Genomic DNA, 15,448 nt, shown 5'->3' with positions numbered 1-15,448 from the left:
CATTGCAGTTGTGATTATCAATAATCCATAAACGTCTTGCCCAAAAAAAAAATTTATTAAGAACTATATATATTTTTTTTTAATTGAAAAGATGACTTTTCCTTTAATGTAAAAACAAATTCAATCTTTCCTCTAAAATGTTTTTTTTAACATTATGAACAATAAAAATAATAAAAATAATGCACCATAACAAAATACTAAAGTTCAAAGGGCGCCCATAATCAATAATTTGCACTTTTTAACAAGAAAATTGAAAAATTGATTTTTTTTGAAAGCTATAACGCTCAGGTAATATCAGTTAATATTGTGATTTTTCTCATTATTTTTTTATTTAAACTACCTCAAAAAATTTGTCTCAGTGCCCACAATGTGTAAAATGATGTAAAATTTTCTTTATAAATGTAAAGCAGTTTACAACACACAATTCATTGATCTTAAATAAACTTCTAAATTTTTTTAAGTTATCATCTTTCGCGTAATGCGGCAGGATTTTTCAAAATTGCAATTTCAATACTCTAAATTTATCATTTAAAAACGTAATAACTGCTGGAAGACTCAAATGCTGTGGCATGGAAGACCGTACGGTTGTGGCTCATGGCTGCCGGAAGACAAAAAAGCTAATGTGTGGCATGGAAGGGAAAAATGTTTTGGCTTATGGCAGCCTGCCTTCCCCGCTCCCAATGCAAGTGGATTTTTCTTTCGCACAATTGCGAACCCTGTAAGACCGTGCGGTTGTGGCTCATGGCTGCCAAAAAAAAAGAATATGCAGCATGGAAAGGGAAGATGTTGTGGCTTATGGCCGCCTGCCTTCCCCCGCTCGAATTAAAAACCTAAATTAGCCTTTTTTGCCGTGTTGGAACGAACTCAAGATAAAAAAGTCTGGTTATGGGGTGGGTATGTGCGTTGGTCAAAATAGTTAGGTACTAATATTGTTCCGACGCTAAAAATCTATCTGAAAGACGCTAAAAGATGAAAATTGCACAAAAAGCTGTACAGTGTACATATTAAGGGTAGCAAGTATAAAATAATGTAAACCCGTTCTTAAGGGACTTAATACGATTTACATATGTAAAATTCAACAAAAAAGTATTCAGAGCTTTGTGGGTTAAAAAGAGGTTATTTCAAGCAAAATTAAATTTTAAATGCTAAATGACCAAATAACAGTGAAGAACATTGATTAGGTAACCTGGTAACCCCCCCTGGTGGTCTGATCTCTGGTTGAATGAAGGTTTGTTGATTAGGTAACCTGGTAACACCCTCCTGGTGGTCTGATCTCTGGTTGAATGAAGGGTTTGCCTCCTATGTTGAGTATCTTGGCGTAGATGCTGTGAAGCCAGAGCTTAAACTTCTTGAACAATTTGTGGTCCAGGATTTACAGGTAGATAAACAGGAGTACAGGTTGATAAACAGAAGTATAGGTAGATAAACAGTAGTACAGGTAGATAAACAGTAGCACAGGTTGATAAACAGGAGTACAGGTTGATAAACAGAAGTATAGGTAGATAAACAGCAGTACAGGTAGATAAACAGAATATACAGGTAGATAAACAGTAGCACAGGTTGATAAACAGAATATACAGGTTGATAAACAGGAGTACAGGTACATAAACAGGAGTACAGGTTGATATACAGAATATACAGGTAGATAAACAGGAGTACAGGTAGATAAATAGAATATACAGGTTGATAAACGGGAGTACAGGTAGATAAATAGAACATACTGGTAGATAAACAGGAGTACAGGTAGATAAACAGTATTACAAGTAGATAAACAGGAGTACAGGTAGATAAACAGGAGTACAGGTAGATAAACAGGAGTACAGGTAGATAAACAGAAGTTCAGGTTGATAAACAGAATATACAGGTAGATAAACAGAAGTGAGGGTTGATAAACAGTAGTACAGGTAGATAAACAGTAGTACAGGTAGATAAACAGGAGTACAGGTAGATAAACAGGAGTACAGGTAGATAAACAGTAGTACAGGTAGATAAACAGAATATACAGGTAGATAAACAGGAGTACAGGTATATAAACCGGAGTACAGGTATATAAACAGGAGTACAGCTAGATAAACAGGAGCACAGGTAGATAAACAGGGGTACAAATATATAAACAGGATTAGAGGTTGATAAACAGGAGTACAGGTACATAAACAGGAGTACAGGCAGATATGCAGTTTACAGTTTATTTTTTAAGGATGTTTTAAGAATAGATGCTTTAGAGTCTTCTCATCCTATTTCCATTCCAGGTAATCATTCTCATCCCATTCATAATAGGTATTTTCATCCCAATAATTTCTTAGAGATGTCATCCATTTCAAAATTTTAGGTATTTTCATCCCATTAATTTCTTATAAATATCATCCATATCCTAATCCTAGGTAATTCATCCCATTAATTTCGAATAGATTTCATTCATATCCATTTCCTCGGTATTTTTATCTCATAAATTTCTTATAGATGTCATCCATAGCCATATCCTAGGTATTTTCATCCCATTTATCACTTATAAATTTAATCCATATCCATGTTAAATCAGTCAATCTAATTGTTTTTCTTAAATTATAAATCAAATTATAATATAAGGTTCAAATAATTTAATGGAAAAGTTATGAACCTAAAAGGGGAAAAATCAGCAGTAAAAATGAAATGAAAAGAAAAAATCATATGTTAAATTTATAAATTTTGAAAATTAATGAAGTTATGGAAGAAACGTATTTTTCCTGAAAAAGTTAAACTAAGTGTTAAAAAATGACTTTAAAATTAGTGAGCCTTTAGTTTCAACCCTATTTTAACTTTAAATTTATAAGTTTCCTTTAAGCTTGGAGTTAAAAAATATTCCACACTTCAGATGTTTATTCCAAGTATGCTTGAAAATATTTTTCTGTCTAGTAAAGCATCCGGATAAGATTTATGAGATATTTGGCCGGATATATGACATGTTTGATTTAAAGTTAAGCATCCGGATAAAATTAGTGAGATATTTGACCCGATATATGACATGTAAAATCTATAGTTAAGCATCCGGATAAGATTAGTGAGATATTTAACTGGATATATATGAGATATTTGTATTCTATAGTAAAGCATCCGGATGAGATTAGTAAGATATTTAACTGGATATATATGACATGTTTATTGTAAGTTAAAGCATCCAGATGAGTTATTAAGATATTTAACCGGATTTATGACATTGTTGACGGAAAACAGCAACACGCTAGACAAATCAGGATAATAGGCCAGTTAGGATTCTGGTGGGGGATGTTTATTTTCCCCGGACAATTCTTTCCCGATAGGCCGCACAAATACACACAACAGAGTAACCCCGTCTCAGAAATTCGATAACAAAATCTTTATTTCCTAAAAATAACATAAATTATAGGTCATGGTTACTTGTACAATGTTATAATGAATATTAATAGTAGAAAAAATCTTACGAATTATTAAGGGGTGATCGGGGGAGACTTATTGTTGATCAGTATTGAAATACGTTTTTTTAACTTCTGAAAAATTACAGTTGAATATTTAACGAAATTCACTAATGCTTCTTATGAACATATTTTGCTTAACTTTAATGATTTCACAATAACGAAAATATTTTAAGCTCCGTGGGAGGAGTACAAAGGGAATTGCGGGCTGAAAATTTGGTTTGGCTGTCTCCGAGAGGAGATTCAAGTTGAAGACGACATTTTGCAGAGGTCTTAAAATTAATGGTTAACAGACATGTTTATTGTAAGGTAAAGCATCAAGATGAGTCATATGACATGTTTAATGTATAGTAAAGCATCCGGATGAGATTAGTGAGATATTTAACTGGATATATATATGACATTTGTATTCTATTGTAAAGCATCCGTATGAGATTAGTGAGATATTTAACTGGATATATATGACATGTTTAATGTATAGTAAAGCATCCGGATGAGATTAGTGAGATATTTAGCTGGATATATATAACATTTGTATTCTATAGTAAAGCATCCGGATGAGATTAGTGAGATATTTGACCGGATCAGCTATGGTAAAGGAGCTTCTATAATTCGGATGATGGATAACTTTCTAACTAGTAAAACGTTTAAACAGGTGAATAAATACACTTTTGAATATTGAATTGAATTGAATTGAATATTTTGAATTATCTGCAGTCGAAGTTTGTCATCATTTTTTTAGCTTGAATTTTTATTAAATTTTGAAAAATATGATTTATACATAAGTGGAAAAATTTAATTTTGATTAATTTAAATTTTATTGAGCAGTTTTGAAAAATTAATAGTTTAATATTAAATATTCAATTTATTATTAGTATGTCAAATTTTATCCTAAAAGTTTTTGAAATCGAAATTTTGAATTTTTGGACAAATATCTTATTGAAAAAAAATAGATTTTTTAATAATTAGACGAAAAGAATTTTTAATTAAAATTGGCGATCAAAAAGTTCAATCCAAAAGAACACACAGATTAAAGCACTATATCCTACTGAACTAAACACTGTTAATAACCTTTATGTTAAAAAATTAACGAACTACCCTACTTTACATTGTTCAATAACCTATATGTTCAGGGATTAATGAACTACCCTACTAAGCACTGTTCAATAACATTTATTTTCAGAAATTAACGAACTACCTTACTTAACACTGTTCAATAACCTCTATATTCAGGGATTAACAAACTATTTGACTGACTGTTCATCCACCTTAATGTTTGGGGATTAACGAACTACCCTACTAAGCACTGTTCAATTACCTTTATATTCAGAAGTTAACGAACAACCCTACTTAACACTGTTAAATACCCTCTGTGTTCAGGGATTAACGAATTATGTGACTGAACTGAACACTGCTCAAAAAACTATATGTTCAGGGATTAACGAACTACCTTCTAAGCACTGTTCAATAACCTTTATGTTCAGAAATTAACAAACTACCCTACTTAACACTGTTCAATATCCTCTGTGTTCAGGGATTAACGAATTATTTGACTGAACTGAAGTTCAAAGCTGCTGAACAAGATGATCTTTGGAGGCATTTAACCCAGCAGGGACATAGGTACAGGGTGTCCTTTAGTTCAACCTATATTCAGGGTGTCCTTTAGTTGAACCAATATACAGGGTGTCCTTTAGTTCAACCAATATACACGGTGTCTATAATTCAACCAATATACAGGGTGTCTATAATTCAACCAATATACAGGGTGTCTATAATTCAACCAATATACAGGGTGTGTATAATTCAACAAATATACAGGGTGTCCTTTAGTTCAACCAATATACACGGTGTCCATAATTCAACCAATATACAGGGTGTTTATAATTCATCCAATATACAGGGTGTCTATAATTCAACCAATATTCAGGGTGTATATACTTCAACCAGTATACAGGGTGTCTATAATTCAACCAATATACAGGGTGTCTATACTTCAACCAATATACAGGGTGTCTATAATTCAACCAATATATTGGTGTCTAAACTTCAATCAATATACAGGGTGACTATACTTCAACCAAGATACAAGGTGTCTATAATTCAACCAATATACAGGGTGTCTATAATTCAACAAATATACAGGGTGTCTATAATTCAACCAATATATTGGTGTCTAAACTTCAACCAATATACAGGGTGACTATACTTCAACCAATATACAGGGTGTCTATACTTCAACCAATATACAGGGTGTCTCTAATTCAACCAAGATACAGGGTGTCTATAATTCAACCAATATACAGGGTGTCTGAAGTTCAACCAAGACACAAGGTGTCTATAATTCAAATAATATACAGGGTGTCTATATTTCAACCAATATACAGGGTGTCACAGAGAAAAATTAAAAGAAGCCATAGAAGTAACAGTTGTCATAAATATGGGTTTTCTAACAATTTATGGCATTTATTTTAAGTTTTACATAAAAGAGTTTTTACAAAAAAAAACATTTAACAAAAATATTTTCAGAGATGGAACCCTGCCTTCAGAAGTAACGATTAAGGAAATAATGGACACATGGACTCTTCAGACAGGATTTCCTGTACTTACTGTACAGAGGGACTATACAGACAGTACAGCTATAATAAAACAGGTAGAAAACTGTACTGCACTGTACAAAATGACTATACAGACAGTACAGCTATAAAAAAACAGGTAGAAAACTGTACTGCACTGTACAGGGGGACTATACAGACAGTACAGCTATAATAAAACAGGTAGAAAACTGTACTGTACTTTACAGAGGGACTATACAGACAGTACAGCTATAAAAAACAGGTAGAAAACTGTACTGTACTGTACAGAGGGACTAAACAGACAGTACAGCTATAATTAAACAGGTAGAAAACTGTACTGTACTTTACAGAGGGACTATACAGACAGTACAGCTATAATAAAACAGGTAGAAACTCTACTTATGCTTTACAGAAGAACTATACAGACAGTACAGCAATAATAAAACAGGTAGAAAACTGTAATTACTGTACAGAGGGACAATACAGACAGTACAGCTATAATAAAACAGGTAGAAAACTGTACTGTAATGTACAGAGGGACTATACAGACAGTACAACTATAATAAAACAGGTAAAAAACTGTACTGTACTGTACAGAACAGAGGGACTATACAGACAGTACAGCTATAATAAAACAGGAAGAAAACTGTACTGTAATGTACAGAAGAACTATACAGACAGTACAACTATAATAAAACAGGTACAAAACTGTAATTACTGTACAGAGGGACTATACAGACAGAAGATTCTGTACTACCTATACAGAGGGTGTATGCAAACAGTACAGCTGTAATGAAACAGAATAGCCTGTGCTGTACTGATTCTTGTATTTAAAAATAAGTGTGAAATTGCCATTTAAGGGATGAAAATTCTCACTGACATTTAAATAAATGAACTAGGAGACGACATAGTTAAATTATGTTTACTGAGATAAACAACTTTACCTTGAACCAGCGCAGCGCACGAAGGACATGGTTCAAATACGGCTTTATTTTTATCTTGTTATTCATAAAATCTGGTATCAGGATCTTTCATTTACCATGACCATCTACATTCTACACTCTACATTCTACACTCTACACTCTAGAGTGTAGAGTGTAGAGTGTAGAGTGTTGAGTGTAGAGTGTAGTGTGTAGAGTGTAGAGTGTAGAGTGTAGAGTGTAGAGTGCAGAGTGCAGAGTGTAGAGTGTAGAGTGTAGAGTGTAGAGTGTAGAGTGTAGAGTGTAGAGTGTAGAGTGTAGAGTGTAGAGTGTAGAGTGTAGAGTAAGGGTGATCAATATTGGAATTGAGCCAACCACCCACCAGAGGTCGCTGGGTTTTCACTTAAGAAAAATATTGCAATTAAAAAAAATTTCAAAATCGTCCAGAAGGTTGCGATTTGACGATTTAAAATCATAGAATTCACCGTCAAGCCACCAAAAAAATTTAATTTTTTATTTTCATGTTATACATTATTTTCTTGGAAATTTAATGCTGAATTCAAATCAGAAAAGCGTTTTTAAAAAAATTGAAAATTGAGTGAGTTAGAGCTAAAAAACTCATCAAAAACATTAACAAGTTAAAAAACCTGAATTTAGTGTCGTTATTTGGCCATAACTTCTTTAGATTTTAATATTTTTAAAAATGATTTTCGAATCTGAAATTTCCAATAAAATGATATGTATCATATTTATTTTTTTAAAAATATTTTTTTAGGCCTTACGGCGATTTCTCCAATAATAAATCGTCAATTCGCAACCCTATGGACGATTTTAATTTTTTTTTGATTACGATATTTTTTATAAAGTAAAAACGCAGCTACCTCAAGTGGGCGGCTGGCTGATTTCTAAAAAAAGTCACAAATCAATCACCCCTAGTGTAGAGTGTTGAGTTTAGAGTGTAGAGTGTGTATATGCCCTTGGAACTTGCAATAGATTAAATAGATTATTAGGTTCAATAGGTGGCAACAGAGAAATGGACCAATTATACATGACGTCACAAGTGTCAAATATAACAAGGAAGACACCGTTTTCTCCCATTAGTTTGCATGTTCTCCAAAATTTAAATAAAAAAGTGTAAAAACAGAAAATAAAGAACACAAAATTGCACTTATTTTACTGTAATATAAGGTCTTTATTTTCACTATTATTACTAATTTTGTCGGACAAATAAAACTGTTGACAGTTATGACGTAAGAATACAGCTGTACTGAGACTTGAGAGTGTACAAATTTTACGTTGCGATCTAATATACTTGACAATCGATTTAACCATGACTACTATTGTAGGAAAGGTTCCTATTGAGTGCAGATTCCAGTGACCCAGCTACCTGGACGTTGCGATCTAATATACTTGACAATCTATTTAACCATGACTACTACTGTAGGAAAGGTTCCTACTGAGTGCAGAGTCCAGTGACCCAGCTACCTGGTGGATTCCGGTCACCTTTACCTCACCTGGTCCAGCTGGAGACTTTAACAATACATACAACAACATCTGGATGGCCAAGGGAGAAAGGTAAATTTCTTTTTTCATTGTTATTACAGTGATAACCAGAAAACTCTGGAATAGGATGTCGACTTTTGAACTCAATAAAGGCTTTAAATAGTCCAATAAACATGAGGAACCGCAATGGTGCAGTGTAAATAGACCCATTTTACTTAATAAGTGATTTAATAACCTACTAGTAAAGCTATTTGCTTTCAAACAACTTAAGTTGGACTTCAGAACTGCTTAAATGTCGTTTCCCTATTTTACAGTGTTCTGGTTATCACTTTCAAGTCAATTATTTAGGGAACAGTAAAAATCTTTTAAAGAGTCCAGAACCATATTCTGGACAAGTTTGCTTTTATTATGTTATCCCGCGTTTCTTTAACATAAAAATCTAATCTTAATTATTTTTATTATTATTGTTATTAATATATAATCTATACAATAAAGCTCTTTGCTTATGCATAAATATATATTAGCTATATCTGACCCAGCAGTTGGACAAAATTGGACCACAGTGGTAACATATAGGCTAAAAATGTTTTAACCATTTTGAACTTCCACAGGCACTTGATTAAATACAAAACGCGGGTAAACGGTGGGAATAGCTATGACTAAGCATTCCCTGGCAACGCCCAGCACTAGCTCCAGCTCATGTATATTGTAATTATTACTATTTTTATTATTGTAATTATCCTCATTACTTCATATTGGTAATATCACTATTATCTATATTATATATAATAAAGCCCTTCGGGGCTCATATATAAATTTATATGTCAGCGATAGGTGGCCAAACGGCTGGACCAAATTAGCTAAATTTCTTTTAGGGAACCCGGCCATGGGTACCCTGGGGGGTAACATAGGCATTAGATTTTTTTATCATAAGTCTGAATTTTTGTTTTCAAAGATTTTTTCAATTTGATTTTTGTTTAATCCACAGGCAACGCCGGACACTCATTAGTATATTTTTTGTTACAGAAGTAAGAGTATCTCTGGGTTACCAGCTGCTGATGAGCCGGTCATCTTTAATGTACAAGAAACCGGTTATTATAGGTAGGTTTTTAACCTTTCCCATAGTGGAAATCTTTTCCAAATGCAATATTTTTTTCTTGAAAAACGTGTCTGGTGGCTTTCTTTGTTAATTTTAAAGCTAACATATCTGCGATTCATTTAAGATTTTAGACTGCAGCATAATGATAATAACAATAAAACTAAAAATATGCCATTTGTCGAATTTACTTTCAATTTTTTGGCAGATTTTTGCATAAAATCTTTTATTTATTAGCTTTTAAAGAAATCTTAAGATAAAATCAAAAAAGCATTTCTCACCCAATGTTTTAAGTAAGTTTTAAGAAAACAAATTTTACAATGTTTTAAAATCATATTTTTGCACTTAAACAATTATTTTGTTACCAATAACACAAACTCCGCCAAAATTGGCATCGTATTGTGTAAAACATCCCTTATTTCGTGTTATTTTAAATTCATCCTGAGGCCGAATTTAAAGAATTAAAGCCGCGGCTTATTTGATATCAAATTTGAGACGAGGCTCAAATTTATTAATTTCTTATTCTAGAGTAAATTACGATGAGAAGAACTGGGAAATGATAGCAAAGAAACTGGAAACTGATTTCAGATCTATTCATGTCATCAATAGAGCTCAGGTTTTTAAATACATATAGTAAATGTACAGAGGTTCCATAAAACTATTGAACAGGAAGACGACTTTTAGCACAAGGAATAATTTCAAATAGTTCTTAGAACAATAAAGATGAAACTCAGGAGTTGTGTGCAGTATACACAGATCCATTAAACTTCAATTTAAAAGGGTTTTTTTCAAGTTATTGGTATATAAACTATTTACTTTAAACAACAACAATTACTCATTATATTGATTAAATTTCGTCTTTCTATTCCACAGAATTATGGGCCTCGCTTTTATGAAGTCATTCAATTCTCTTTAATTAAGTAATCTTTCCAATATTCTCTTATTTCCTTTTTTCATTCTTTCTCTTTTCTTTTCTCATCTTTCCAATATTCTCTTATTTCCTTTTTTCATTCTTTCTGTTTAATTTTAAAATTGTTTGATCTCATTCATATTTTAAATTCTCATTTGTAACTAAATTTTCCTGCATTTTAAATTCATTTAGTTTACAATATTTACAAATATTTTGATATGGTTGGAAACAAATTGCAAGCAAAGGAATTCAATTTTTCGGCCACAAACTCTGATTTTATTAACCCTATATCTTTGCAACACAGTGTCGTATTTTAAAGTTTGAATTCTGTTAGATAAAATAATAGTAGGTTTCGTTAAACAAGTATTTTTGTTAATGTGGAAAACATGTTTATTTTTCCTTAATAAATACTTTGCTAAAATGCCCATCATTGCCCGTGAATTTTGAAAAAAAATAAGAAAAAAAATTCTGAATTTATAAAAAAAATCGATTATTTTAACCTACCCATGGGTTCCCTCAAAAAACAGCCAATTAAGTCCAGCCGCTTGGCCAGCTATAGTTAATATAGCTATATATATATATATTATGTATGTATATATGATGAGCAAAGACTAAAGAGCTTTTTTATATAGATGAAGTTTTCCTCAAATATCTTCCTTGGGTTTTGCTCTAATAAACATTGCCTTTGATATTTGGTTTGAAGTATTAAGATATAATTGAAAGCTGAATTTCTAATTCAATTATCCGTCATTATCCGTTGAATATTTAATAATACTAGGCTTTTAAGGAGCTTCGCACCCATCTTCTATTTCACCTATTAATTGTGGCTTTATCTGTGAGCATCTTCTCTTTGTACAGTATAAAACAAAAACAAAAAAAGTTTGCGGATTTCATAAAAATTTTTCGTGCATTTTCAAAATTTTACAAAAAAAACTTCAAAAATTTAAAAAATTCAAAAAAAAATTAATGTTGATCATTCATAAACCTTCCCTTGGGTCACGTGAGGTCTCACACAAAATTTGAGCCCAATCGGTTCAGCCGTTTCGACGTTTATTGGATACAAAAAATAAACAGACAAACAAACAAACAGACACCCAGTCATGCTAAATTTATATGCAGATAGGCTCTGTTGACAGGATTTCAAGAAAACATGTCCGTGTCGTAAAGGTGCCCACTTACACCTTCGTCTTATCGAGGATAAACAAGATATCCGTATTTTTCATTTAAAAATTGATAGTTTCCTTGTGTGGGCCCTCTTTTAAAATAACTTGCGGATTTTTACACCAAAGATAAAAGATAAATATTTCAGAATTTGACTCTTTTCTTGAGATATAAAAAAAAATAATAAAGTGGACCGTTGTAAATCTGGCAATGAAATTAAATGAGTGGAATTTGAAATGATAAACCTTTAAATTGAGATTTATTCTAGATACTGGACGATGCCTTGGAGATGGCTAAGGTAATTAAACATTTATTTTTTAAATTATGAATTAAAAACAGATAGTTTTTTAACTTTTAAGTTTTACTTTAAAGAACATGTTCGGAAGAACATCTTGCTTGCTTCCAGCATTCCAACCGACGGTATTAAACTACAGTAGTAATTTAAATTATAATAAATACTTAAAGGGTGTGACCGGTGGAAAACTTTTTTCGGATTCATTTGAGACATATGAAACTTTTAAAAGATCTGTAAATCCTGAGTTTGAGCGCAAATTCAACGTTCAAAACTCCTGCTTTGTGGGTGGATAGCCGGTCACTCCCTTTAACTAGGCCAGGTTGATGTATAATAATTGAATAGGCTACACAAAGGTGTGGGTCCATGATGAGGCATTTGGAATAATATTCTCTGTGCACTAATTTCTATGAAAATATATAGGCTACTTTATAAACATATTTACATATTATGCTTATCACGCGAGAATGTCAAAAACTCTCTTTTTCTGGGTTCACTTAAGAAACTTTCATATTGAATTTCCCGCAATTTTTCGATATTTTAAACTGTAGGGATTCGACTGAAAGCAAATTTTTGCACACATTCTTTATTATAAAATCAAGACATCATGATTTTTTGTAATAGGTAAACATTATGGTATGAGTAATTGCAGAATAGTAAAAAATCTTTAAAAATGTTCTAACTAACCTTTTACAGTAGGTGTCGATACGTATAAAATGTGTCCTTTTTTCAATATTTTTTACATTTGAAAATAATTTTTCTCTAGGTTGGACGGTTGAGCTACTCTATTGCTCTGAAGCTTACAGGATACTTAGATAAAGAAACTGAATACATTCCTTGGTATTCAGCTCTTTCAGGTACACCTAGACAATTGAAGGTGTCCACAATTAAATTTTTAAAAATGGCGCGCGCGATGAGCGCGGTAAATTTTTCCATTGCAATGAAGTTTAGGTCGACACCTCTGAAATTCTAGTAGATAATCGTCATCAAAGTGTTTAAAAGTATGGTAAAGTATGGTGAAGAAAGTTTTTTTATAAAAATTTCATGAATTTCTGATTTTACATATTAATTTCTTCATTTTCAATCAGGGAACTCGGACCTGTTGAAAATGTTTAAAAAATATGAAAAATTATGAGTTAGGTCCAAAAAAACGTCTAAAATTTTCGTTGTTTAGAAAAGTACATTTTTAAGCGGTTTTTCAAAATTTTAAAAATATTTCAACTGATTTAACCTTTCTGGACAATTACGAAGAAAATGATATATATCCCGATAAATTTAAGAAAAAGTATTTTGGAGCTATGTAGGTCGTTTTCAAACTTTAGCAGGGATCATATCCTAAAGTTTTAAAGATAATGAGCTAAAATTTTAGAATAGCTCTCACGGTACCACATACATAGACATAGACATAGACATAGACATAGACATAGACATAGACATAGACATAGACATAGACATAGACATAGACATAGACATAGACATAGACATAGACATTTTCAATTATAAATATATTCTAGGTTTGTCCCACATTAATAAGATGCTGAAAAGGACCGCGGCATACGGAGATTTTAAGAGGTATTATTTATTTCCTGAACTTGTTTACGCATTTAATCATGTTTACTGGTACATAGTGTGATGTATCTATTCGAATACTTTTCTTTATAGCATTCATTCATCTTGTTATAAACATTTAGTTTTCTTTATATTATATGTCTTTTAAATATAGAATACGAAAATATGATATTTGTTCAAGTATCTCCTCGATCATAATCAATTTAAACCCACGCTATTTTCCATTTAATGATTAAAAACATTAGCTTGAAGATCTTTATTCGGAAGGAAATAATAGTGAACAAGAACCCATTTTGTCCTGTAAGTGTTCTGTCTACTCCAGGGTTGGATACAGTTCCTTTATATAGTTTAATATAGATATGTGCTGCACCTGCTGGGTCCTGTCTATTCCAGGGTTGGATACAGTTCCTTTATATAGTTCAATATAGATATATGCTGCACCTCCTGGGTCCTGTGTACTCCAGGGTTGGATACAGTTCCTTTATATAGTTTAATATAGATATATGCTGCGCCTCCTGGGTCCTGTCTACTCCAGGGTTGGATACAGTTCCTTTATATAGTTCAATATAGATATATGCTGCGCCTCCTGGGTCCTGTCTATTCCAGGGTTGGATACTCTTCTAAACCTACAGATACGCATCTGGATATTCTTCTTAGGAAAATTGTGGTCAGTTGAAAAAAGAAATTTAATTTGATTTTTTTAAATTAGATTAATTTAAATTTGGCACTTTGCTCTTCTCATTCTAGTTTATTTTGACAATTTCCCGGTTAAATGCTATAGTAATTGCAACTGTTTTCTTCAAGCAACATTTTTTAATCTTATCATAAACTTCGGTGGGGTCATGTGATCAACAATCTGTTTCGCTGTTTTGACTTTTTTGATACAAACAAAAAAAAAGCCAAATATATTTATATATATTGATTGGATAGATATATACTGTTTTATAGTTTTTTTCAAACAAATTTATTCTGAATAATATATCATTTATCTTTGCATTGAATTCTGTGAAAGGAATGGAGAAAATATTTAAATTTCAAGAAAAATATTGCGTTCTTAAAGTTTTAAAAACGACTTGTTTGTCAAAACAATTTTAATGAAAAGCATTTTGTCATGTTTGTTTCTTATTGAGAGAGCTAAAACACTCTCTTTTTACTTGAATTTTTTAATCCCATATCTTTGCAACCTTGTGGTGTAAGTATTTGTTATTCCCAACTTTTAATTGGTTAAAATATCAAAGGCACGCGTCATTAGGCTGTAAAGATATAAGAATTAATAATGATAATAATAATAATAATAATAATAATAATAATAATAATAATAATAATAATAATAATAATAATAATAATAATAATAATAATAATAATATTTTTTTATTTTCCAACATAATTAATGATTTGACAAATTTAACTTAACGATCAAATTTTGAGGTTTTTTTGTATCTACGTAGAGAAATTTATCAATAATACAAATTTTACTTTCATAGGATTTATTGGAAGTTTTCTTTGAATTCAATAAATGGACTTTTTAGATAAATTAATGTACCGGAAAACACCATTCATCATTTCATAATGTTATAATAAATAATTAAATACATTAGATTTAAGTAAATTCAAGGTTAAATTAAAATCTTTTCAATCATAAACCCTCTTGTTGAATATGAATAGTAGATTCGTTCTTACCAAGCTAGGCAACCCCGTCATTCAGGCTCAAATTTCATACACGTACACTGTACACTGTACAGTATATTAAAGTTGGACCAGTACAATGATTACAATTATCAATCTCACTAGAATGGGACGAATTGTATGGTGTACTGTCACGTTTTGCCCTAATCTACATATTAGTACTTTTACAAAAGTTCAAATTGAAGGTCCGGCACGGTACATCAAATGAATCGGCGCGAAGGCTAGGTATCGATATTATATTTAAATCCAAAATTCATAAAAAGGCACAATGAGTTCAATCTAATCGATATTTTCTCAAAAAACTTTTCGA

The 15,448-nt window shown here is 31.6% G+C and overlaps 1 protein-coding gene across 1 annotated transcript in view; it reads left to right on the top strand.

Annotated features, from left to right (window-relative positions):
- Positions 1 to 15,448, top strand: part of LOC111698732 (aminopeptidase N) — a 47,122-nt gene that overhangs the window by 18,632 nt on the left and 13,042 nt on the right. The window contains exons 15-26 of the mRNA XM_023469144.1: positions 1,242 to 1,378; positions 2,198 to 2,249; positions 3,974 to 4,083; positions 4,963 to 5,048; positions 5,955 to 6,078; positions 8,366 to 8,496; positions 9,451 to 9,525; positions 10,049 to 10,136; positions 11,860 to 11,889; positions 12,650 to 12,740; positions 13,398 to 13,455; positions 14,023 to 14,119. Of these exons, the coding sequence (XP_023324912.1) occupies positions 1,242 to 1,378; positions 2,198 to 2,249; positions 3,974 to 4,083; positions 4,963 to 5,048; positions 5,955 to 6,078; positions 8,366 to 8,496; positions 9,451 to 9,525; positions 10,049 to 10,136; positions 11,860 to 11,889; positions 12,650 to 12,740; positions 13,398 to 13,455; positions 14,023 to 14,119 (1,079 nt within the window). The remainder of the gene's footprint in view (positions 1 to 1,241; positions 1,379 to 2,197; positions 2,250 to 3,973; positions 4,084 to 4,962; positions 5,049 to 5,954; positions 6,079 to 8,365; positions 8,497 to 9,450; positions 9,526 to 10,048; positions 10,137 to 11,859; positions 11,890 to 12,649; positions 12,741 to 13,397; positions 13,456 to 14,022; positions 14,120 to 15,448) is intronic.

The sequence above is a fragment of the Eurytemora carolleeae genome, unplaced genomic scaffold (genome assembly GCF_000591075.1).
Source record: "Eurytemora carolleeae unplaced genomic scaffold, Eaff_2.0 scaffold331, whole genome shotgun sequence".
In the NCBI taxonomy this organism is placed as follows: Eukaryota; Metazoa; Arthropoda; class Copepoda; order Calanoida; family Temoridae; genus Eurytemora; species Eurytemora carolleeae.
Note: the sequence above shows the minus strand (reverse complement) of the source record. Positions and strands in the feature narration are given on the sequence as shown.